The sequence below is a fragment of the Antechinus flavipes genome, chromosome 1 (genome assembly GCF_016432865.1).
Source record: "Antechinus flavipes isolate AdamAnt ecotype Samford, QLD, Australia chromosome 1, AdamAnt_v2, whole genome shotgun sequence".
NCBI classification, from domain to species: domain Eukaryota; kingdom Metazoa; phylum Chordata; class Mammalia; order Dasyuromorphia; family Dasyuridae; genus Antechinus; species Antechinus flavipes.
In genome coordinates, this window is record NC_067398.1 from 558,910,535 (window position 1) to 558,936,656 (window position 26,122).

The 26,122-nt window shown below is 38.9% G+C and overlaps 1 protein-coding gene across 2 annotated transcripts in view; it reads right to left on the reverse strand.

Moving 5' to 3' along the window:
- RREB1 (ras responsive element binding protein 1) overlaps positions 1–26,122 on the reverse strand; it is a 77,835-nt gene that overhangs the window by 15,747 nt on the left and 35,966 nt on the right. Inside the window, exons 8-10 of one of the 2 annotated variants that reach the window (XM_051970723.1) lie at positions 12,967–13,156; positions 8,860–11,722; positions 454–618 (exon numbers count right to left, since the gene is read on the reverse strand). In XM_051970723.1, the coding sequence (XP_051826683.1) occupies positions 454–618; positions 8,860–11,722; positions 12,967–13,156 (3,218 nt within the window). The remainder of the gene's footprint in view (positions 1–453; positions 619–8,859; positions 11,723–12,966; positions 13,157–26,122) is intronic. The other variant, XM_051970724.1, reaches the window with a different exon arrangement.

The following is a 26,122-nucleotide window of genomic DNA, read 5'->3' on the forward strand; positions in this document are numbered from 1 at the left end:
GGGGAAAAACACACTCTCCTCTTGCCCGGCAGCTGTGGGTTCTGACTACAGGCCAAACCCTTCCAGTGCAGGTCCCCCTTATCTGCCCTACCGAGCAGGGAGAGGGAGGCCCTGCAGACAAGCCTTTAGGCCAGAGTACACAGCTCTGTGGGTCAGAGTGGAAAAGCCCCAGAGGCTTCACACCTTTGTTGATTAGCTCAATCCATCTGGCAAGAGCTTTGGGAACAACCACCAGCAACTGGAAGAAGGGTTTCCAAAAGTGCCGGCAGCCCATCAGGCCTGTTGGGGAGGTCGGGCCTTTCTGACCTGGCATCTTTCAGGGCCCCTGACCACCAGCCCCAGGGGAGCCCAGACTGGTTGGTGGCCACCTCTAAAAACCTTAACAAAAAGAACACGAGTGATCTTTTTTTTTCTTTCTTTCTTTCTTTATTCTGAATAACCTGAAAGAACTACCTGTGCTATCATGGGATCCAACATCACTTTCTTTTGACTGGGGGATAAGCCCGTTTCTTCTCAGGGAGCAGTTGGCAACTCCGTGCTTGCGCAATTGGTGCCGTTCACAGTTAGATTTGGTAGAAAAGAAGGCGTCGCATTTTTGACAAGGGTAGGGCTTCTGACCTGAAGCAGGAAAAAAGATAGATTTATCTGACTTCCTAATGAAAGGTAAGAGCTACTTTATTTTGCTGGGCAATATTGGTCATTGTCCCCCTCCTCCCCCCTCACTTTGCTCATAAAAACAAAACAACAAAACATCCATTGTCTCAAAACCAGAGTAAAACACGCTATTATTTTTCATAATGTTGAATGAAATATTGCACAATTAAAAAATTTTAATTTTGTCCTGGCAGGCGGGGATTCCCCAGTGTAGAAACTAATTCTACCACAGATGACAAATGCCTGATTTGTGGGTCACGTAGTCGATGTGTGCAAGAGAGGCAGAAGGAACTGAAGCCAGTCCTGCTGGACTCCAAAAGCTCACTGACCCCCTAAAACTCCATACCAATACTATGCCAACTCGTAGACAAAATACTTGGAAATCGGCATTTAACTATGGGAAGTTATCATTTAGCTAACAAAACAACAGCATATTATTTCAAAAGACAAAGAATAAGTGCAATTATATAAGGAGTTTTAAAATCAGACAAGAAAATGATTCTCTTTCCACAAGAAAAATGGACCATAAGATTATTTTTCTACAATTAGAGAATGAAGACATAGGAGAAAAGGGGAATGAATATTTAGGATAAGATAGGACACAAATATGAATGGCCCCTGAGATGCCTTTGACAGCTAACTGAGAAGAGCAACTAGGAAGTAGCCAGCCACCTTGCTCCATGCTCTTGACACGCAGGCTCATTGAAAAAGGACTTCAAGAAGAGGTAAAGATAGGGACCAAAGAAATGCTATCCTTCTAAGTGAATTAGGGGACTGATATCCCTACTCTCATTTTTCAAAATGTTAAGTAGTTTGTTTCCAAAAGACTGGCTCCTAGGAGGGATGCCCCTTGCTAAATGGGAAAAATTCCTAGTAAATCCTACTACAATTCTAGTCCTCCTCTCTTTCTTCTTCCATTTCCTGTTTTAAATCCCCAAACAGGATGATGAAAGATACAGGTCATTCACACCAGTCATTTATGTCTTTTGACTTAAAATGTTCAGGTCATCCTATCTTCTCTTATTTCAATTTTTTAAACACTGAAAATACAATCTTATCAAAATCCAAGTTACAGTCCCTGTGACATAACTGTCCATGTTCTAATACGTGTGGGGGGGGAAGGGGGGGAGGAGGGGGAAGGAAATAAAGAAAAGAACTAGAGTGGGAGAGCCAAGGTAGGCTTTTGGTTGTGTGGCAGGGATTAGGCATTTCTACCAGCTTCTACGGTCACAGCCCCCCACTCTGCTGAGATAGAGAGAGAGAGGTTTCATATGACTACCTTTTAACAAACAGCTACAGCCCCAAGGCCTTTGGTCCGGAAGCTTAGTGCTGTTGAGACCAATATACAACTCAAGCATGGGGCACAAAGGTCTTATTGCATGACACAAAAAACACAGGGGACTTTATCTTTACCCAGAGTTTTGGATTAAAAACAAGTAACTCCTTTCTTAGCAAGCAGAAGCATCTCCTGGAAATGCCCAGTTTGCAAGGATCACAGATCATGGAGTCAGTCACCCAGGTTAAGGGGCAGCTACAGCTGAAACTTCCCTCCTCCAACAGCCTAGTTAATGGTGAGAGGAGAGAAAGCTAGCACTACCTGAATTTTTATTCAAATCATGAAAAGTAAGAAGTGCATAGCAGAAAAAAAAAAAAAAACCTACATAGAAGCAAAGAAAAGGTGGATAACTCTGAACACAATGGGCAATATTTATGATTATTGGATTTCTTGAAATGGAAATCTGTGGTTGCATATTTTGAATCCTCTCTTAATGTTCTGCTGTGATTGTGGCATTTTTGTTCTATTTTGTATTCAGGTTTTTTTTTTTAATTTTTATTTGTTTATTTTTATTATTATAGCTTTTTATTTACAAGATATATGCATGGCTAATTTTTCAACATTGACTCTTGCAAAACTTTCTGTTCCAACTTTTCCCTTCCTTCCCCTTATCCCCTCCCCCCCATGACAGGTAGTTCCATACATGTTAAATACGATACATATATTGTATTCAAGTTTTAAATAAATTGATTTTTAAAAATCATAAGAACTTTACTAGTTCTTGAATGAAGCCAGAATATTTCAATTTTTAAAAAAAGTTTAGTAGGTGTTTTATGGAATGTTTGTGCAAACATGTAATATCTGCTGTCCATCTTCAAATAAATTTTTAGGTTTTCAGTTCTTGGTGATTGTCATGGGGGAAAGAATTACAAGTAGCCAAGAACTCATTTTAATTTTTTTAAAAAAGAAGACGACAAATGATGTAAAATAGAAAATGACATAACAAGGCTAAACAGAAAGATTAATAAGAACAATTGCTTTCATAAAAATACCTACCATCTATCAGTCATTATATTTTCTATATTTTCCTCTTTTCAAGTTCTTTTCTTCCCCTCCCCTTTATTCCCCTCCCATTATAGGAAGAAGTTGTCAATGACTTGACAACATACCATTAAAAGAGATTTTTGTAAGGCCTCAAATGATACTTCTATATTTTAAAGCAAGTTAAAAATCTAAGGATATTAAAAAAAAATCAAAGTTCAAAAGCAATAATAAATTTATAATAAACTACTTAACTGCATAAGTATTATTTTCAGAGGTAGTATGGCCCAGCAGTTAAAAGGGCTTCCCAGTGTGACCTGTTATTTCATTTCACATATATTTTCTCATCTGTAAAATGGAATTGATAGCTACAAAAACCACCTCAAAAAGCTAGTATGTAGCTCAAGTAAAATAATATTCATTAAACTCCTTTGTAAACTTAGAAGCATTATACATAAATTATTTTTATACATTAGTGCAGACCTTAATTTTTAATCAATCTTTTATTACTATTTGAATACTTCAAATTTGTTTGAAGAGAAGAAAATGAACAGAAAAGAATATTTTAGTAAACTTCCCTTCAAATTTCAGTTATTGGAGTAAATATAAATTGGAGGTCCAAATGAGTTGGGTTTTTTTTTTTTAAATTTTTAAATTCAGTCCCCAAATAAACTGTGTTATCTTTCTATCTGTAATATGGATTTCTCCCAATACAAGATTAAAATAAATGAACGTTTGATTTTGACTCAGAAAAGAAATTTGGCTAAGAAATACTTTGATGCCTGATAGGAAGACAAGTTACCATCAAGACACAGCTTTATGTTTCCCCACCTTTGGGTCACTGTTCCCAGAATTCCTAAGAATGCCTTCTTCACTTGTTCAATTCCTATCCTTCCAAGTTCAATGAGATGTCTACCACAGAGCCCTCTCCCTCAGGCCTTTCAGATCACTTCTTATATATCATTACAAATTATAATTATGCTTGTGTTTGAACCCTTTAGGGCAGAGGCCTGTTTTTTAATCCCAGAGTCCAGCATATAGTCCTCTGTGCATAGGAGGCGCTAAATGCACTTGAACAAATGTGAAAAAAATCTATTTGTCAAAAACGCTAACTTTCCCCACAAATCCCAACATTCCTGAAAAGAATGCTAAATATGAAAAATCCTATTTGTCCACAGATGGTTTTTCCACAAACCCCAACCCTGATAAAGAACTAATAAGTCTCTCAAGGTAAGCAGATAATCAAGTATTTCTGCCTGTGTATTTTTAAAAATAAAGACAATTCCATAACTAAAACTTGGCTTAAAAAAATTTTTTTAACTAAAAATTTTTTTAATTAAAAAAAAATTTAAGCAGATTTAAATTAACTCCTTATTTTTAAAATATAGTTTTTATACATTTTAGAAAATAATAAGATTATTATCATGCCCCTGGTAAGGGCAGGCAGAAATGGTCTTGGTTCTGAAAATACTGATGACATGACTCTAGGCAAGCCTTTTAATGTTTTTAATGCTCTAGTCAACTCTCTATTGATCTCTATGCAAAGGGAGCTTTCTCACAGGGAACTTTCTAACTTGATCATTACACAGGTTGAGTAAAAATGGACATGTACATATATGTGTACACACATACACATACACAAAAACACACACCCCTTACTTCAAAGCTAACATAGGCATTGAGACATATATACCAGAGAGGTTTCATCTTTAAATGTGGAAGGAATAGATATTTCCCCATCATTAACATATGACATTCTAAATACAATGTCCAATAAAGCTGACCTTAAAATTGAGAGAAAAATGTCAAGTACTTTGCAAGTTATGGAAACAAATAATTTTAAAATATTATTGTAAAGACTGAGATGAATTTCTAAAGAATCTTGGATTCTGATTTTTCTACATACTTACTATCTGTGTGATCTTGGGCAAATCACTTCCTAATCTCAGTTTCCTAATCTAGAAAATGAGGGCATTAGATTGGAAATTTCTTCCAGATTTATATTCTATGAGTATATTGTTGATCCTTTGGCTTGGTACTAAAATCAAGCTTATATTCAAGAATTATATCCAAATAAAAAAAACTATTCTCAAAAAGGTGACTACCATAACAAAACTGAATAAATACATGAGTACTTCAGGAAGGTTACAATTCTGGACAACATTTTGATGCGCACGTAACCTGTGTATGTTCATATAGAGTATGATACAAACTATACAATCTTGATGAGAGAAGCTCCTTTGGGGGACAAGGAAATTTGGTTGTCACCATTGTGATTACTTCCCTGACAAAATCAATTATATCATCAATGAAGCCTTGAGCATAAACAGCCATGAATGTTCAGTTTGCATTACAAGAAAAACTGTTAGGATGTCATGGACTAATCAAAACATTCCACCTCAAACAAACCTTTATTAAGTTTTCTATTACAGTGATAAAACAACAACAACAAACAAACAAAAAACCACTCAAATAGAAATGGATTCCTGCAGGCCATAAAAAATCTGATTCCAGCATGGAGTCTGACAGCTCCCACCCACATGTACAAGTCTCAAGGGAATCAACACTGAAATCACGAAATCCATCTTATTCTTAAGAATGAGTTGTGAAGAGATGAGATGTGTATAAGTACAACACAAATGAGAATTTAAAAAAGATATGAAATATTGAAGAGGGAAGAATATTTTCCAGCAAGAGATGGAAGGAAAGGTGTATGGAGGGACATTAGGGCAGACATAGCAGAAAAGGAAGCTCCTAAGGCTAAGTGCTGAGGAAGAACAGACTTCCATGAATAGAGATAAAGAGAAAGTCAATCAGAGATCTGTAAAAAAGCATATGCAACTGAGACCTGGGTGGAAGATAGTGGAAAGGAAGAGTGGTGTGAAATAAAGATGGAAGGGCTTTCCATAGAAGACCTGAGTACCAGAGAAAGGAATCTGTGTTTTTTCCTTTAGAACATAGGGAACCTGTGGGAGCTTCTAATGAGGGTGGTCATAACACGATATACTTTAGTAGCTGTGTTAATGATCTGAAAGAAGACAGACAAGAGACAATTGAGAGGCTATATAAATACCAAGAAAAGAAAATCACAAAATGTTTCCATTAATCTATGTCTCCGTTTTCTCATCTCTAAAATGAGAAGACTGGAATTTGATGGCTTCTCTGTTCCCGTCCAACTCTAAGTTGATGATCCTATGTGCTTTTTGTGTAATCACCAAGTCATTTTAAGCCAAGGTGACATTTTGGCATCCAGAACCAAACAATCGAAACTAACCTTGATTCACAGGCAAGTAAGGACAGGTAACTTGCACCTGCAAAGACATAAGCAAAACTCCTGAAAGGAGATACTAGCTGCTGTAGTAACTCAGAATAACATCAGTTTGCCTAAAGAAGAATGGCCAAAGGTAAATTAACTTGTACAAGGAAAATATGTTTGGTTTTTTTTTTTTTTAAAGATTCTTAGATGAAGACAGATGATACAGAAGCTGCCCATCAGATATGGTATTTGACTTTGACTATGAGAGGGACAGAAAGATGAAGAAGAACAAATGTCCATCTAGCAACAGAGCTAAATATTTAGATTAGTGAAGCGTCATGAAATGTGGAAACTTGCTTTTCTAAAAGACTTGCTTCTCAATAAAATGAACAGGTGATGAGAAGATTGTCATTCAAAACTGCTGCAAAATAAGATTGCCATATGGATCACATGGCATTTAATACGTCTTTCCTTATTATTTCTAAATTGCTTTCCTTGATGAAACTATTATTTTTCTTTGTCAAACTCCTTTGAATGGAAAGTTAAAAATTCAGCAGCAACCTTCATAATGAACTTGGATACTTTTAAGAACTAATGCATTTCCACCAGAGAGCGCTCTATCAACAGTCTCCTAATGTCTTAAGGCTGATGCTTAGATCCCAGGCATTTCAATCCAGCAAAGAAAGAAACATGCCAATGAGCAAATGGTATAAATTCCAAGAACAGAATATAATTAAATGGAAATATTTCCATTCGGGTGGCAATAGGACCACTGTGCACAGTGCTGCAGTCTCTTAGCCTCTGTTCTGTCCCTCTTGACCATTCCAACCAAGATCCATTTCTCCTCATGATCCAAGGAAAGTATAGGGGCTCCTCTTTAGCCTTAAGGAAAAATGAGGCTCAAGAAGGTCGACTGGCTTTGTAGAAGTTATCAAACTGGGCAGCCCCCATGTTTGGTGAAGCTGAGACTAACACCGCGGTCTCCTGGGACCTTTGCCTCCTACAGCAACCTAATGTTCTTCTGCAGTGACAACCACCTTAGCTCTAAGATTATCACTCTCCAGTTACTGTCCTTTCCACCCAGCTCCTCATGGTTTATCCTCGGAGCAGTTCTGAAGTCATCTCTCCCTCTTCCCTGGTATCAGCCAGGGACTCTTGCCATTCTTAGAGAGCTCCCTATCATTTTCATATGCTATCTTTTATCTTCATCCTCTCTCCACTGACCTTCCTTCTCCCCTGCAAAGTCTAGTTTGGAAAAAAATACCTTCTGAATAAGTCTTGTCTCAATAGGGTGTGGACTCACCTCTAATCCCAAACCATAGCTACTTCCCCATACATTCTGTAATCACTCATTCTATCACAGGATTCCTAAGACTGAATTGTCCCAAAGGCAGGGATACCTTCTAACCTCCCTTTACCTCAAGGCAGAGCAACAATTCAGAATCACATGGAATCTAAATGACCTAAAAAGTACTTAAAAGTTTACTTTTCTATTTTAAAAATTTTCTAAAAAGAACTAAAGTAACAATAACAAGAATGACCAGAAATAGGATTCTAAAAACTATTTAAAATAATATTAGGGAATAGATTTTCTTTCTACTTCATGCTTCATATGAAATTGTTTTAAGTATTAGTCCACTATTTTAGTTTCTTTCTTTCAAGTGATATTCAGGATACTTTTTGTAGATCAAGAAGCTTGACTCTTGTTATCTGGAAGACCAACCATGGCTCACCAAGAATTTCTCCTTAATAACAAGCTGGGCACATCAACGTAACCCAGTCATAATGAAAATGATGGATTAAAAAAAAATAATGCAAAAGAATATGTAAAGATTTGCAGGAAGACAGAAAAGAACACAAAACAATAATGGCAACAATCTGAGTAAAGTCACCAAGGAGAAGTAACAAAATTGGTAAAATACAATGGTCTCCAGTTAATATCATCCTGCCTAAGTTAAAGATCAAAAATCTCCTTTCTGTTATTCAGTAATTCTTTTCTTCTGAGAAAACAAAGATCTACCAGAACATTTATAAGACAACTAAAGAATAGTGTGATAAAAAAGAAAGCTAAAGTTGATACTCGAAGCCAAAAGACTTTCTGGTAAAGGACACTAGGATAAAATGTCTCATATCAATGCACAGAGTTTAATATGCCTCAATTTCTTCCTACAAAGTCTCCTTCCAATGTCATTCTCCTTGTGTCTCAAGCACTCTGCATCAATAAATTCTCAAGCAAGGAAAACAGGCAAATCAGAAAGGCAATATTAAAGATTAGTGTGCAATTACTTTCACCTTCCAATACTTTAATAAAAACTTAGCTTATCACATCAGCAAGAACAGAACTTCAAGGTTTTGGACCTAAGGGAAGAAACGGCGTCACGGTCTGAAAATACTCCTGTGGAAAACAGGATGAATTGTCAGACAAGTGCACAGATCTTAAGAATCAAGCATTTGGAAAAGGGGGAAAATGTTATAAGGGTCGCTGCAATATTGCCGAAAGCTTCCCTTAGAGGGAAGGAGAGTTATTTATGGAGAATGTTTGTCTTGGCTTCTCACACAATTTTAAGAAACTATCCTCTGGTGGCCCAGGGTTGGGCTGGGGGAAACAGATGGACAGATAGGACGCTCTTACCGGTGTGTGTAAGCATGTGTCGTTGGAGGGAACTGGCCCATGGAAACACTCGGGGACAGTAAGGACAGCTGATCTTTTGCAGGCAGGTAGAGTATGAATTCCGCTTTGCCCTCAGTAGCTTTTCGTCCGGACCGTCCAGCTCGTCGTCACTAGGCCCGTTCTGGTCAGCAGGCAGGGCTTCCTCTTGGACATCACCTTCGGCCGACTGCAGGAACGGACTAAACTTGTTGGCGTCCGTGGTAGCCAGCATCTTCTCAATGCTGGCAAACTCTCCGCTGGACTCCAGGTCCACGCTGCCACTGTTGGTCTTGGGTCGGTTCTTGGCCCCTTTCTTTCGACCCCTCTTCTTCGACAAACCGGTAGATCCGTGCTCCATGGAAGGGGCAGCGCCAGGGCTGCCAGCCTGCAGCACCAGGTCCCCGGGCTCTCTGGGGCTGGCTGTGCTGCCGAGGGCTGTGGCCTTCTGCTTCGCACCTCCCAGCTTCTCGGGGACCATAGGATTGTTGGCAGTCTTCAGTGGGGGATCTGACACCTCCGTTTTCAATAAGGCGGGGGCTGAGGACACGGATGAGATTATCTGGGCAATGGAAGCCAGAGGGGGCAGCTCTTTTGTCACAGGGGGCTTTGGCAAAAGTGGGGGTGGCTTGGGCCGCAGAGGGCGCAGCAGAGCCGAGTTGCTCAGAAGGGCGGGGGAGATGATAGGGACGGCGAGGTGGAGGGGGGCCTGAAGGGGCTGGGCAGGATGCGGAAGATTGGTGGCGGCAGTGACGGCGGCTGTTGTGGTCACGGCCGGCTTCTCCAAACTCCCGTTGGCTCCAAAAGTCACGGGCAGGGTGGGGCAAGGCGGGGGGCAGGCATAGAGCTGGTCGCTACAGCTGGGTCCCGGCTCCTGCTTTTTGGCTTCGCCTGGCCCCGTGGTATCCTTATCCCGCCGAAGGCTCTTGGGAATGGAGAGGTCAATGGGTTCCATGGAACAGTCATAAGGAGAGGAACCAAGCAAAGAGTTCTCTTGCTTCACCTGGACCAAGGCCAGGCCTTTTCCTTTCTGTGAAAAGTCAAGGGGCTCATTGAAATCCATTGAGAAGCTGCTTGGAGGTTCCAGCTTGATGGAGATGTGAGGAGGCAGGGACTGCTGAGTGGGCCCTCGAAGGAATCCATTCTGGGGTTCCAGGAAGGCAGTGAGGGGCTTTCGATCCCCATAGGGCCCACAGCCAGTCTCCTCAAGCAGCACTGAGGCATCTGGGGCCTGGGCTTCCCGAGGACCCCCACCACAGTCCACCGCAAGGACATAGTTCTCGATCTCACGCTCCTGCACGTGGTGGTGCTGCTTGAGGATGTGGTGAACACAATTCCGCTTGGTGGAGAAGGCGGTGCCGCACTCCTTGCACTCAAAGGGCTTTCGGCCCTTCGGGCAGCCGGCGGCCCCCCCGCCGTGCGTTCGCATGTGGATGCGCAGGGCCCGGTAGTGCTTCAGGTCCTCGCCGCAGAGGCGGCACACTGTCTCCGGGGAGCAGAAGGCATCGACCATCTCAGCGGCGCTGCTGGACACATACTCGATGTTCTTCTCGATGTCCTTGCGCGTGGCTTTGAGGTGCTTTTTCCTCAGGTGCCGTTCACAATTGGCCTTCACAGTGAAGGGGTAGTGACAGATCTTGCAGATGTAGGGCCGCTCGCCACTGTGCGTGCGCAGATGCCGAATGAGGGCTGCTTTGTCCGCGGCAATGTAGTCGCAGATGTTACACTGATAGGGAGAGATGCCCAGGTGAGAGCGGACGTGAGCGCGCAAGACGCCCGAGAAGGCGAACACCTGGTCGCAGAAGCGGCAGGGGTAGAGGACCTTACGCATGGCCTGGGTCTTCTTGCCGGCCGCTCCAGCGATGATGGCCTTGAGCTCACCCTCAGTCACCTCTTGCTTGATCTTGGCTTCCATGTTCAAGGGCAGCAGGGCCTCGATGATGCTGTCCTGCTCTAGCTGAGTCTTCATCTCCGGCTGAGCCGAGGCCTCCCCACGGGGCTGCAGGAAGCGCTGCGAGGACGGGCTCAGCTTGGCCCCCGACTTAGACTGCAGCAGGTGCGAGTTAGAGGCTGCTTCCACCGAGTTCTTGATCAGCCTCAGTGGCGGAGGAGGAAGGCTGGGGCTGATGCAGCCCGGGGAGGCCTGCTGGGCGCTGATCAGGGGCGGGGGGGTGGAGGTGGCCACCACCGTGCGAGGGGTGACCAGGGGCTTTGGCTTCAGCGGGGGCATGTGCTTGAAAATGGACTGCATGGGAGCGGCAGGGGCCTTGGAGAGTGGTGGAAGACTGATCTGGGGAGGGACCGAAGACGCCATCTTCAGGATCTGCTGGATGTCCGCCAACTCGATGGCAGACTCGCTGGAGATGGGTTTGACGACGATACTGCTGTCGGGCTGGATGATGAAGCCCTTCTGAAAGGGCTGCAGGGACAGGTGCTTCATGTTTTCCTTGGTAGGAGGGAGGACTGTGAGAGAACCCCCCAGGGAAGCTGCACTAAGAGGGGACAAAGTGAGCAAGCCGGTGCTCCCGGGCTCCTGAGGTAGGCCGCTCTTCAGGGTTTCGAGCTGTATCGCTTGGTTGTCGTCCAGCACGGGCTCCTCCTGGGGGGCGGGCTGAACGTCTTTGGTGGACTGGAGGCCCAGGGCTGCCATGAAGGCTTTCTGGTCGGGGCTCCCATCAGTCAAGGACTTAGACTGCAATCTGTGCTTTTCGCTCCCCTGATCCCCTACTGTATGGGTTTGCGTGTGTAGTTTGAGTGCAGAAAGCATGGGGAAGGCCTTATTGCAGGTCTCACAAATAAAACGATGAAATTCACTGATGCATCTTCGCAAATTTGTTTCACACCAGACCTGCAAGAAGCATGGAAAAACAAATCATAGTTGGGAGGACAAAACTAATGAGAATCAAAATTCAAGTAGGAAAGAAAGGGAAAAGGGAAAAGGGAGTTTTAGCTCCAATCCAGATGTAGTTTTAAAACTATGCTCATTTTTAGACTTTAGTATGCTTCTTTCTTAATCCTTAGCCATTGTGATATTGCTCATGTAGTCAGAGAACTTGGGCCAAGATCCTGGTTGGTACGTAATACACTACTTGTGTAATGATGGCCAATTTCTGATTTGCAACTTCCTCATCTATTAAATGAAGTGACTGGACTCAATGGTCTTTAAAAGACACCCTTTTAGCTCAATTAGTTCATGATTCAATTAAATAAGGAAGTTTTATATCCTTACCCACTACACTGAATTTCTTGATACACTAAGTACTAGGCTGAGACAGGATTCCTACCCAGGATATATGATGAATTTACCAGCAAAGAAAATTAAGAAAATGACTTAATTCTTTGTCCTTTCATTTATTCATCTAGAAAATGAGCAGATTGGAATGGGCAAGCTCTAACACCTCTAAAGAGTTTTTTGAATGACCCATTTTTAGTGTTTCTCCAAATAAATTTGTTTGTTATTATTTTAGTCAGTTCTTTAAGTTAGACATTTGGTAAAGTTCTAAGCCCATTTATAATTTTAGATAGTATTTGGCAAAGCCTAGCCACAAAAAACTGAGTATCTTTCCAACTACTGTGGAAATCTTTTAACACCTCTGGATCCCTTCTCAGAGAAAAAAAACGTTTTTAAATGTATAAAATAAAATATTCAAGATTACAAAAGAAACTAATAACTTCAAAATAATTATCAGGAGAAAACAACAACTGCAACCAAGTTCATAAGACTCCAGGTTGAGGACCACTGCAATAGAGAAAAAAATGAGAAGAGAAGGGAAAGTAGATTTTTAGCTCTAATCCCAATGTACTGTTTTAAAATTATGAACAATTTAAGAGACAATGGGAATTAGGGGAAAAACACACATACTTGAACTTATCCTCAGTTTACATCATTAGTTTTTTGATCTCCACAGATGTGTAAAAGGTTTCAGGGTCAATATAAAAGATATATACCACCCCCACCTCATTTCCAGTCTCTAAAGAAAGGGAAGAACTGTATTGTCTGTGTAATTAGAAGAAGAAAGGTTCCAAATTAACAAAATGTAAAGATGGAAACTCAATAAGTAAACTCCTATTTCTTAAATTAAAGTAGAATACCTGAGAAATGCGAGGAAATTTCCTACAAGAGAAGTCAGTGAATCCTAAATCATGGAAGCCAACAGGAATTGAAGGATTGTTCTGAATAAAAGGCTTTCCTGTTGGGTCTCTTGGAAACTGCTTGTGGATAACTGCATTATGACGCAGCAATCCCCGAAGTGTGCGGAAGTCAATACAACAAATGTCACACCTAGAGGCAAAAGAGGAAACACATTATAGGCTTTTAAGTCATTATTTTTAAGTTATACATAAGTTTGATATAGACCTGAGAAACTTACTTTATATAATGCCTTGTGAGTACTTCTTAGAATTTCACAGAAAGACATACAATGTGGAATATACAGCCCCACCACCTATGATCTAATTCATTATTGCTTTATATCAAAAATTTGTGTACCTTTAAATTGCAAAAAAGTACCACATTTAAACCACCAGTTTAAATGCCACTTCCTTCAAGAAGACTTCTTTGCTCTCTCCCTGCAATAAAAATTGCTTTTTCCTTTCTCTAATTTCTCATAATGCTTTTTATGAATGTCATATTTTATTGTGCACTATAGCTATTTGTATTTATCTCTAAATTAGTCTCTCCCAATAAACTGCAAATTCCTCAAGTTTAATTAATCATGTCTCATTCAACTTTATTATCATCCATACTATCCAGCATACTGTACCAGACAACAGGCAATCAATAAAAACCTGTGGAATTAAATGAATTAAATTGGGAAAAAATCTTGTTTATACCCCTGCCCACTCGTACAATTTCCTTCAAAGCTACTTCTAGGTACAAAGAACAATTAAGATTAAAATACATTCAAATTAAATCTATTGTTTTTGCATTTTGCCAACAAGAAATATATTTTCTTCCTTAAAAACTTTCAAGTTACATTTGTCATGTATAGTCTTATGCTGAAGAGATTTGATTATATACATCATAGTTGCTCATGTATACCATTCATATTGAAATGAATATCAAAAGTAATCTGCACTCATATTGTATTTTATCCTCATTTTTTTTTAAGCATTTAATTCAACTTAGAATAATAAGAAATCACATGCCATTTGAGAAACAATTTGGGTTGAGGAGAGTTTGCTTTAGACTGTCACCCATCATTACAATCTTATTGCAAAAGTTAAATACAAATAAATCAGAATAGCTTAAATTTTTAAAAATTACGGTAGTTTTATAGGCAAATTATAGATATTTTATTCCTCAAAATAATCTCCACATGATTGGCAAGATTGACAAGGAAAATGACAAATGCTGAAGGCACTATGGACAGGTGAATGGAATTGTGAACTGGTCTATCATTCTGGAAAGCAATTTAGAACTATGTCACTAAATTTATTAAATGTGTATAAAGTATAAAGTCACTATTAGGTCATATCATCCAAAGGAATCAAGGAAAGAGAAGAAACCATATGTACAAAAATATTTATAACAGAGTATTGGGACTGTCAAGAAATTGGGAAATGAGGAGATGCTCATCAACTGGAGAGTGGCTGAACAAGTTAAGGTATATAAATATAATGAAATACTATTATACTTCAAGATATGAAGAAGGTGGGATGGGTGATTTCAGAGAAACTGAGGGAGATGAATGAACAGAGTAAAATGAATAGAACCAGGAAAACAATTTATACAGAGTAACAATACTGAAAAGATAAACTTCTGAAATTCTTAGAAATGCTAATCAACCCAACAACCAACTATAATTCTAGAAGGCACATGATGACAAATGCTACCTATACTTCCAGATAGGTGATGGATTGAAGAATGAAGACTGAGGCCTACTTTTTTTGTTCACAGCTAATGTAGAAAATGTGTTTTATTTGACTATATGTTTGTAATGGGTTTTGTTTTTCCCGTATTTTCAAGGGAAGAAAAAAAGGGAGGTAAGAGGGAGAGAAATAAAAATAAAACAAAACCGAGTTTTAAAAAATCTCCATTAGACTTGTTTTTTCTCTTTCTTTTCTACTTTGATGAATACATATAGGAATGGACAAAACAAAGTAGACATCACTTGCCCTATGACTTAGGCTAGAGTCTTGCATATTTAGTAGGCACTTAATATGTTAGTAGAGCTTCAAAAACTTTCATTTAATGGTTTCCCAAGGCTTACCAAAATGATTTCAAATACCTCATTCAAAAAGCCTTCTCTCTCCATGAAATTTATGCTTCAAATAATCCAAAAGATAGCCACTAAGTTACCATCAAATATGCATTCCCTTCTCATTCAATCTCTCTGCCATGAACTGTTCTCCTCTGATAAAGCCCCTCTGATGAAAGTTAATATCTAACTTTTGTATTTATATCCACTTTTGCTTGATGTTCTGCTTCATATAATAGTCTGCCATATTACTTTCCCATGTGCTACGATGGTGGGGAGGGGGGAGGAGGTAAGGGGAGGAGAGCATTGGCTATGGCTTTACAGGTTCCAGATTCAAATTTCATTTCTAACATTCAGCCATCTATGTGATTTTGGAACAACTACTTTCCACATCTGTAAATGAGAAGATAAAATGATTGCTGAGATCCTTTCAAGCTTTACAGGTCTAACTGTATTCCAAGACTATTTGTCATATTTTGCGAAGGCAGAATGATAGAGAGATTAAGCTGAGAGAGATAGGAAAAGATTTGGATTTTAACATCATCTCTGACATCTTCCTATTTGTGTGATCAATTTGATCACATACAATGATTCTTAAATATCATCCTCAGTAAAATAAGACTAATAAAGTTGTGGCAGGGATTTTACAGTTTTATTGTGAGGCTCAAATGAGATGAAGCAAACAAACCCATTTTTACACAAATCATATGCAGATTTATAAATGACAACTATTATTAACCCTATTATTGTTTTTATTAACAATTTTTAAAAAGGGACCCAGTCAGAAGGGTCTAATTCCCACTACAAAACAATTAGCATTCATATGGTTTCTTTTACTATATTTGTTAAGGGCTTGTGACCATTATCATTTGTTATCTGAAGCAATAGATTAAATTATTTCAAATTGATTTAGACAGAGAGCTCTGTGTGAGGATTGGTAGTATACCAAAACCTGCAGTTAAATGAGCATTTCGTCACAGACTATGGCTTCCAAGGGAGGCAGCACTGAAAGAGCCTTCCATGTGCAGTCCCAAGATTTGAATATAACTTCAGCTTTGTAACTTATTAGCACCACATGGCCTTGGAAAGGTGACTGAAATTTGAAGTAGAATTTAAAGCTGGAAAAGATTTAAAAAACTAAGAATACTAATTTAAATCCCTCATTTTAATGATTAATAAAACTGAGACAAAGAAGAAAAAGGAAAAAGGATCAGCCTATCGTCCCTTGTTATCAATATGGTCTTTTAAAAACAAGTCTGCTTACAAGAGCAGGTATTCTTTCTACAATCTTACTCAGAAAAACTAAGGCTCTGTACAATCAGCTTCAAGTACTTCTTTTGAACTTCAAACTTAAAAAAAAAAAAAAAAGGCAATGAGGTTCAATGGTTTGCCAAGGTCACCCAATTAGCAAGTTTTCTTAAGGAGGATTTGAACTCAAGTACTCCTGCCTCCAAAGTCGTGTTCTATGCACTGGGCATTCCAGTGGCCCCTTACTTCTGCTTCTTAAAGAGGATGGCTTTTCAACTGGGAAAGAAGTCCAAGAAACTCCAGGTCTTTGATATGCATGTCTTAAGAGCACATCTGATTCCCCTTCTCAAGGCTATGAAAACCAGTAGTAGCAATAAGGATACTCTCATCTAACTAGGAAACTCTGGTAAAGAAGATGTTCCAAAAATCCTGAATAAAAACTAAAAGAAATACATTTTAGAAGGAGAGGAAATAAATGTCAGTTGACAGAATTGAAGTAAAAGCAATGTATAAAACTACCACCCAGAAACACTTATAAAGTCTTTATCAGTTAGAAAGATACTTAGCACTCTAGCAGGCCATTCCTAAGGCCTTCAGACAGAACTAGCTGGAAACTGGAGTTCAAGCAGCTCTCCAAGGGCAACAGAGGTCATTGTAAAGCTGATTCTGATGCTGAAGGATACAGTTCTCAGAGGATTTGCAAACCTCACTTGGACTTATCAATCTTCATTATGATTTGTTCTAACTGTTAACTGTACTGAATCACTGGGTCAGAACAGCTCCATCCTACTCTATCTTTAGGAATTAAGATATCTAAAATGCAGCAAGAATTCAAGTTGAACAGAACTGTTGTAAAATGTTTATATTACCTATACATTGGCTAATGGAAGTAGCAGTAATGAAAAAGAAGGATTTTTAAAGAAGGAATCCAAAAAAGGGCTGCAGAACCATTTAACTTGCAATTGATTTTGATAATGTGCCACAAGAAGAAAGATAAATTTGGTACCTGGGGAGTTTGCCTTCTTGTTTCTACCACTTGTAGAGGAGATGATCGTTTGAAAATTGATGCAAAATAATTTTTCTAAGTAAAAATCAATAATAGTGAGAGAGAGAGAGAAAGAGAGAAAGTCCTTTTCAAGCTTTCATAAATGTGTTAAATTCCCCACCCCATAAATTTTTTATCACATAGTAAAAATTGAACTTTCAAGGAAAAACAGAAGAAACTTAGCTTGGAGGACCCAGTTCAAAAAATGACTTAAGTTAAATAAAAGTGATGGCTATAGCAACTTCTTGTATTCCTATGACCAATCACATTACTTTTTTTTTTTTTTTTGCTGAGGCATTTGGGGTTAAGTGACTTGCCGGGTCACACAGCTAGGCAGTATTAAGTGTCTTAGGTCAAATTTGAACTCAGGTCCTCGCTGACTTCAGGGCTGATGCTCTATCCACTGAGTCACCTAACTGCCCCCAATCACTGTATTCAAGAAGCTCACAATCCAATGGAGAAGACAACATTGCAAACAATTTATGTGTAGGATAAGTAGGAAAAATAATTAATATGGGGAAGGCCCTAGAATTAAGAGTATTTAGGAGAAAACTTCTTGTAAAAGTTGAATTTTAGTTGGGATCAAGAGGAAGCCAAGGAAGGCAGTAAGCAGAGATGAAAAGAGAAGATATTCCAGCCATAGGGGCCAACCAGAGAAAATACAGAGTTGGGGAAACAACTAGAATCAAGGAGATTTGCAGTCCCAAACAAAAGGGGAGCCTTTGTGATGAAGAAAAAAGGGGAATTCTGTGTGGACTTTGGGACAATTGGATGGACTCCCTATTTCTATATAAGGGATGTGAAATCAAGAACCACAGAAGTCTAGCTATCTAGAGTTGGAAGGGACCTATGAATCAGACTCAGAGAGGTTTTAAGGCAAGATGAAAGCCTGACTCCAAAACCACAGTCTTAAGGCAGCTAGGAAGACAAGTGGAGAGTGGGCCTCAGATACTAGCTGTTTGTCTGCCTCTCAAAGGGTTCCTGTAAGAATCAAATGAGATAACATTTGTTAAGCACCCAAGAGGCAATTAATACATGCTTATTTCCTTCTCCTCCCCCTCACTGTACCACACCAAACACAAAGCAGTCCCATTATATCTGCTTAGACATTTTCCACATGCACATGATGATGGCACAGTTTAGACTGTAAAACTTCGTGGGAGCACCTAGACAGTGCAATGATAGCATCCTGGAGTCAGGGAGATATGAGTTCAAATTCAGCCTGTCTGACTCTTGTCTCCAAAAACAAACAGCAGCTGCAAACTACATTCATCAGACACCTTTTACTTTTTTCTACCCACCAAATGAAACTTAAGCTCTACTGTGGCACGGTATTTTGGAACAATGGCTTCTTAGATCTCCAATATGATTCTTGGTTTATGGTTTAGAGTTTAAGAATATCCTGTTAATCAAGCTAAAGTGAAGGGCATATCTTTCAGGTGGGGCAACAGACACATAGGCTCGGTCAGTTGCTTATATCCATGGCAGTAGTCAATAGAAAGTAGAAGAAATATGGAAAGAGACCAACTCAGATGGAACTGGTAGAAAAACCTCTCACTGAGAACAAGTCATTATTGAAACAATTTCAAAATCTCCTAAAACACACACAAAGAATAAGTGTCCCTAACCATTATCTGCTGGCATTCTATGTTACCAATAAAGGCAGTCACAGATGTTTGGTTGTAGCCTTCTTATTTTCCTATTCTTGATCTACTTCTTAGAGAAAATGGTATGTGGCTGTACTGTGCTGCTGCCTTGGAAGACCAGAGATGTGAGAGATTTTGTAATCTTCCAATTTCTCTGGTGTCTTGACTGAAAATCCCTATTACCCACAAAGAAAGAGGTGAAATATCTGGACTTTCTGCATACACTGAACAGGCCTGTGCAGAAACAAAGGGTGCTAGGGCGCTGCTGCAGTTAGAAGCATGCAGTAGGACAATGAGAAGGAAGGGCAGACGAAGAGGCAGCAGCCCGTGTCTCTGGGTGACCTTGGGGTACATATATCACCCCTCCAGGATTCTTCATCTGTATACAGAGGTGAGTTGGATAAGAAGATGTCACAAACTAGATTCAGGAAGAATTCAATCTCATAGCACACCAACATTGGGGCAATCAACAACTGCTAAAAGCCAACATACTGCTTTTTATAAATCACAAATCCTCAATAATTTCTATATTATATTAAGTGTTTGTAAACCTGTCACATTCATTGCAAGTGCTTACAGTCACCTTTCCCTTCCACTACACTCTATATATTTATAAAAACAGAAAACATTTATGTGATGTATATGCTTTCTCTACATCAGTGACAGGATTATAGATCAGGATAGGCACTAGTTCTGTGACTTCATTGATAAAGGGAACTCTTTGACAAGCAAATTTTCTCCTGTTTCAGGAGGGCATTTTCTCTGCCTAAAAGTTATAGTTTCAGAGTTTGTTAGAATACAGAGAGGTTAACGATCTTCCTATTGTTCCCTGATCCAGAGACCAACTCTTTATTAGCTACATATTAATAAAAATGTTTTAATTTTAAAAGGTTTTTTTTTTCCCCCTGGATCCACAGGATCAAGAATAAATCCTTAGGGGTACCCTAGGAGAACCATTTCATTTCAATTGGCTATCAAATCATTAATTATTAAAGCTATTTCTACCCAATCAAGGGTGTTTGAGGTATGGTGCTTCCATGATCTGGAAAATCCACATCCAATTTTTCAGCTCTCTTGTCCCCATCATACTAGACAAGAAATTTTTTTTTCTTTTGGAGGGTATTTATAAGTACCATATTATAAAATATGGGTTGATATTAACCATATATTTATGGAAAAAATCACACCACATATTTATGTATAGTATGATCATACAATGATCATCTCTGACATGACCTAACTGTGTGACCCTGGATGAGCCATTCATTCATTCATTCATTCATTCATTCTCTCTCAGGACTTCAAGAAACCTCTCCAGGAAAAAACAAATTGCAGAGAAGGTGCCACCCTATCACTGGTGGAAATTTTCTCATCAGGAAGTTCACTAAGCCAGTGAAAACCACATATCCAATCCCTATCTCCATCCTAATTAATGTTTGGCATAGCCACCCTTTGTGTGCAATTTTCAATGCTTGTGCAGAGCAAGAGATCTGAAATAAAAATTATAATAAACAGGGCCTGTTTTCTAGCTTCAGCCTCTCAACTGTATACCAAAGTAAATGGGAAAGCGATGTAAATTGCAGAAATGAAAAATAAGAGTATGCAAAACTATATTTGTTTGTGGCAGCTTAAGTAATTTAAATCTTTCACTCACTCACCTAACACAGATTTAAATAAGGATCCCATGGGGCCCCATAAAAACAAAAGCTTAGATACTCAGAAATTATATTTTGCTTGTTTTATAAAAAAAAGAAATTTTATCAGCTGGTTTCATAGGACAGTATATGAAAAGTAGCAGATTTGATGTTAGGCATCCTGCTGTATACAATAATGTTTATATCATGAGTCAGAGAAAAGAAAGGGTAGAATTGGAGGAAGGAGAAAGCTTTGTTGGAATTGTACTGCTGACCTCAGGAGAGCTAGTGGTAAGCCTTTCTTGAGCCTCCGTTATTCAACGTAAAATAGATATCATCATAACTGTGATATTTACGTCACTGTGATAGTTTACCATCATAAACTGTGATTTAGTGTAAAGATCATATAGGAAAAAGAACTTCACAAATTTGACTGACTGATAGTTGGCTAAGAGGATGATAAATAACCAATGAGGAAAAAAAAGCAAAACCTCTAAAAATCAGATAAATCAGATAAGTACAATCACAGGAAGGGGCAAATAGCATACCACAGAGCTAATGACTCAACCATTGAACACAGAAGCAAAGTACAATAAATTAAAGCCTATCTAGTCTTAAGTCTTCAAGAAAAAAGCTAAATTATTCTTTGGTATGCTCAAGGCAGGGAAGAAACACATCATAGTATATAAAAAGTCTTGGAATGATAAGTTCATATCCAACCTGACATTTACTAGTTGTGAGACTGCAAAAACACTCAAAATTTTCTGGGTCCCAATTGGCTCATCAGTAAAATGGGAATAATATAGCATATCTTCCTTACTATCCCCCCCCCCCTTCACAAAGCTGAGAAGAAAGCAGCTCATAAATCATACAACACTATACAAAAATGTAAGTTATTACTACTTATTAAAAAAAAATACCCCAAAACATTGATCAAGATCAACATGGTACACAGTAAAAGCCTTGCAAGGTAACTAGTTGTATCTAATAAAAACAAAAAATGCACTGACATTTAAAATGGCAACTGGTTTTAACCTCATATGTTCTGAAAACAAACAGCACTCTGACTACAGATAAATCCATTTTCTCAAGCTTTGCAAACCTGTTTCTGAATCAAAGCAAAATATTAAATAAAAGATTTTTAAGTGTTCAAATCAAGGAATGAAAAAGGAGATCCTTTCAAATTCTAATAGCTTCATTTCTCTAGAATCAGTGCAACAAATGAAAATGTCTACATACAGAAATATAAACAAGTAGTGTCATTTAACATGAATGGCCACAAGGTTCGGGTCCAAATTCAGGTGAATTGGAGAAGCTTTAAACTCCTTAACATCATGAATGTCAGATCTCCTAAAGCCAAGTTACTGGCCAGTGACTCATCTGTGAATGCAGGAAGAGGAAAAGCAGATAAGTCAAGACATTTCATTACCAACGGTTATATCAGTTATACTTGGTCCCTAGAGTAAGTTTAAAAAGTAGCATTCTCCAATTATTTCTTTAAGAAATTAAGGGAAATTATAGGTTGGTTGCAAAAGAGAGAGAGAGAGAGAGAGAGAGAGAGATATGAGCATTTTAAGAGGCTATTTATTTCAAGCTTTATTTTTCCTTTCCTAGTCTTTGGGAAGAGACTAGGAGTGCTAATGATTCTCCTCCTCAGTAGCCCCACCCAGTTTCAGACATTCTTCCCCTTTCAGAATCTGACCCTCCCCCACTCGGCTCCCACTCTCTCCCATCCCCTGCTCTGGCTCGGAGGATAGACATCAAACAGCTGCACTAATCTCTCTCTCCCAGTTGCTGGTAGAGGGATGGAACAGAACTCCCTAGCTGCCTGCCTCCAGGGGATCCTAGGAATCCACCCCAGGCTGCATACACATACACAGTTTTAACACCCCGCAGGATTTTTCAACCTCAACTCAAAGGAGCATCAAGAGCCTGACCAGTTTCACAAAGAGCTTATGTAAGCACGAGCACAGAAACTGGAGAAGTTAGAGCTTTTGCCCCATGCAGAGCACAAAACCTGCAGAAAGGGTCCCTTCCTAGTACAGAGAACCCAAGATTTCTGGCATTATGAAACAAAAATAAATGCCTTCCAGGTTCCAGCTCCATTTGGCCACTTCCCTCCTTCTATTACCCACTCCAAACCTAACTTTGCCCTGCTCCCTAAGGGTAAGGACTAAAGAACACTTCATTATATTTGGTCCTGAGGCTGGGTGCCTTCCCAATACCACATTAAATTCTCTTTACACCTGAATCATTCTATAAATTTAAATGTTCATTAAGGAGAGATGGATGAAATCTCTGACTGACTACAAGTGTGGCTTCTGAAACCATACTGTGGGACTCCCTCACTGTTCATTTTAATTGCAATTTGAGAAAAGCTCAAATGAATATAAGGTTCCTCAATTTCATAACTCTACCTTCTCAGAGAAATTTTTTAGCCTTGAGCCCATAGCCTAATCCACCTTTTTTCAGAAGGAGTAATGAAAGAAATGGTGGGATGAATAAACCTGCTGCCCCCTCTTCTTTTATTATTTAAACCAGGGGATCCATCTTTTTTTTTTTTTTTTTTTTTTTGGCATCACCAATCAGAAATAATGTTTTTAGATTTCAATAAAAACCAATTTTGTGGAAATGCAATTATCAAAATTTTAAGATGCAGTGCCTTAGATGGATTGAAGATTGCCTAGAAAATTCTATCCTCTCAAAGACAGACAAGATGAATGATTTATCCAAAAGAAATAAAAGTAAAATAAAGCTTTTCAACAGATAGAACATGAATCTGGCAAATAACATTGTTTCCATTAAATGTCACAGTGCAAGACACTACAAAGAAAATAGCAACAACAACAAAAAGCCATACTTAGGTCATAAAGTTCACCAACAGTCATATAGTATCTTTCAAGAGAAATCCTGAACAACCCACAAATTAATTACTATTTCTTCACTTTAAAACAGTCATGCAACATTTACTGCTTTTAAATACTAATAAACTATTAATAACCTCAACACTGAGATCTTCTAGAAAGCTGTCCTAAATCATATCCAAATTATTAGTAATCCCACTTTCAACTTCTTAGCCTCCCCTCCCCCCAAAAAGCTTTAATGCTGATTTAAAACATCACAAACCTCTTGTTCACAACACAGACACCTAAATCAGCAAAAAACAATGATCCTCTCCCAAGTTAATTTCCCCAAACCCTGCTTTAGCTCTGAACACTTGTGCTATAACTGCAGTTTATTCTTCTAGCTGTGCTTGATAGCAAAAACAATGTACCAGCTTCTTTTGCAAGCCCTTGCTCACTGATTACTCCCAGCTAGAAGTCTCTCATTCTCAATGTCAGCGCTCTTGTCTGGCCCACCTATTTATCTCCCATTTTCTTCTCTGAGTTAACAGAGAGGTTGGCAATCAATTGCCAATCATCCCTAATTATTAAATCATTAGAGTATTTTTCAAAGTATATAATTGGTTATGTATTATGTTTTTGTTACATAGTAAAATAATAACACAACCCTGCTAATTGCAATGCAAGGACCTTGGAAAAAACAGGCTCCGCACTTAGCTTATGTTTGATTCATTCCTTATTTTTCTTATATTCTGTAGAGACTTGAATCATCTATGAAGATGGACTCTCAGTGCCATTCAGACCATTCAAACTCAGTAATTTATGCTTGTGGCCTCTATTTTATTTCCTACCCATTTCTTCTTTTCTACCTCCCAATAATGGTCATGGTTCATTTGCTTAGTGGCAACTAAGCCACATACTTTATACTAAAGCTGCCCTCTTAAAGCAATGTATCAGGCCAAAAGCAGTCAGTAATGAGAATAGGGAAAATAATGGACAATGCTCCATAATTAAAGACTCCCCTTGGTCTGTGCTTTTATAAAGCCTACTCCATCTCCCTAGTAACAGCTCCTCCTACTCTCATCATGGGTAAGAACTTACCTGCTCTACCTGGGAAGTCAGAAGCCAGGGTGTGGCTTCCAGGGACTTCAGCAGGATGAAAGACTGCCTGAGGGGCCATATCCAAGAAGAAACCATAATATTTCTTTAGTCAACTCTTCAAAAACAGTAAATATCATCACAGTACAAAAAGGTATCTGTAATCAGAAGGGTAGCCCCGGGGGCCTGGAGATTCTGCCTCTCACCCCTTTCTTTCTAGGGCAGTGGTCCTTTATAGAAGTCTTTTTCCTTTCTGCTCCATGCTCTGTCCCCTGCTCCACCACAGGATGTGATTTGTAATTTAGAACAACCTTATGAAATGAAGGTGTGGTGGGAAAAGTACAGAGTCAAAATACTAAGATTTGGATATCAGCTCTTGACAGTCACACATGTGATAATGGGCAAGTCATTTAAATTATTGAAGTCTTTAGTTTTTTCAACTAAAAAGAAAAAAGTCCCTTTTTACTATCATTCTATTGTATCCAAGTCTCTCAAATCCAAGAGCAATATTTTCTACCACACTTAGTTATGGCAGCTCTGGATGTGAACCATAAAGTGCATTTTCCCTTTTGACAAGTCCTGTGGTTCTATTTAATGAGCATATCCTGAATGGCTAGTCAATACAAACATGTATTATCTAATGGCAGCAGGTTATGGTGACCTGAGCACTCCCTTCTGCCCTTACTCCATATTCTTCTGTAGAATTGACCAGCCAAGTGTTATATATCTCAATACTTATGTGAGACTGGGATTAAGATAAAAAAAGGAAGCAGTTCCTACCTGCAAGGAACTTACATTTTATCAATATATATTTTTTTTAATTATTAAAAGAGATATGGGAGTGGATAGAGCACCAGCCCTGAAGTCAGGTAGGCCGAGTTCAAATCTGCCCTAAGACACTTAAAGCTTCCTAGCTGCATGACCCTGGGCAAATAATAACCCCAAATGCCTTAGGAGAAGGAAAGGGAGAGAAAAGGAGAGAGAGGGAGAGAGGGGGGAAAAGAGAGAGACAGAGACAGAGAAACAGAAATTTTCCCTAACAAGAAATCAGAGGGACATAAACAAATAACAATTTAAAAAAAAAAAAGAAAGAAAGAAAAAGAAAAGAAAAGCTCTAATTTCCATGGAGCTTTAGTTTTTTAACCAGAAAACAAGGACTAAAAAAAGAGTGGAGTCAATCAAGATAATTTTGCATTCACAAAAAAAAGATATTCTATTTATATTAATAAAGAATGACACATGATTTCTGTAATATCCAATAATTCCCTAATCCATGAGGTTACACACAGGTCCAAAGGGATGTTGGTAGTCCTTTTTCAAGCCAGGGCAAGCTCTTTAGTTTGTGCTCCTCTGATAAAACTATCGAAAATAAAAAGTATGCAAAAGAATAGAGCAAATAACATCATAGAACATAGAAAAGCATAGCAATATAACTATTTTTGGAATTCTGGTTCAGACATTTCAGAATGAATGGACAGCAATACAATTAGGAGGGTTATGTTTTATTTTTGTTTAACTGTGATGTGACATTAGC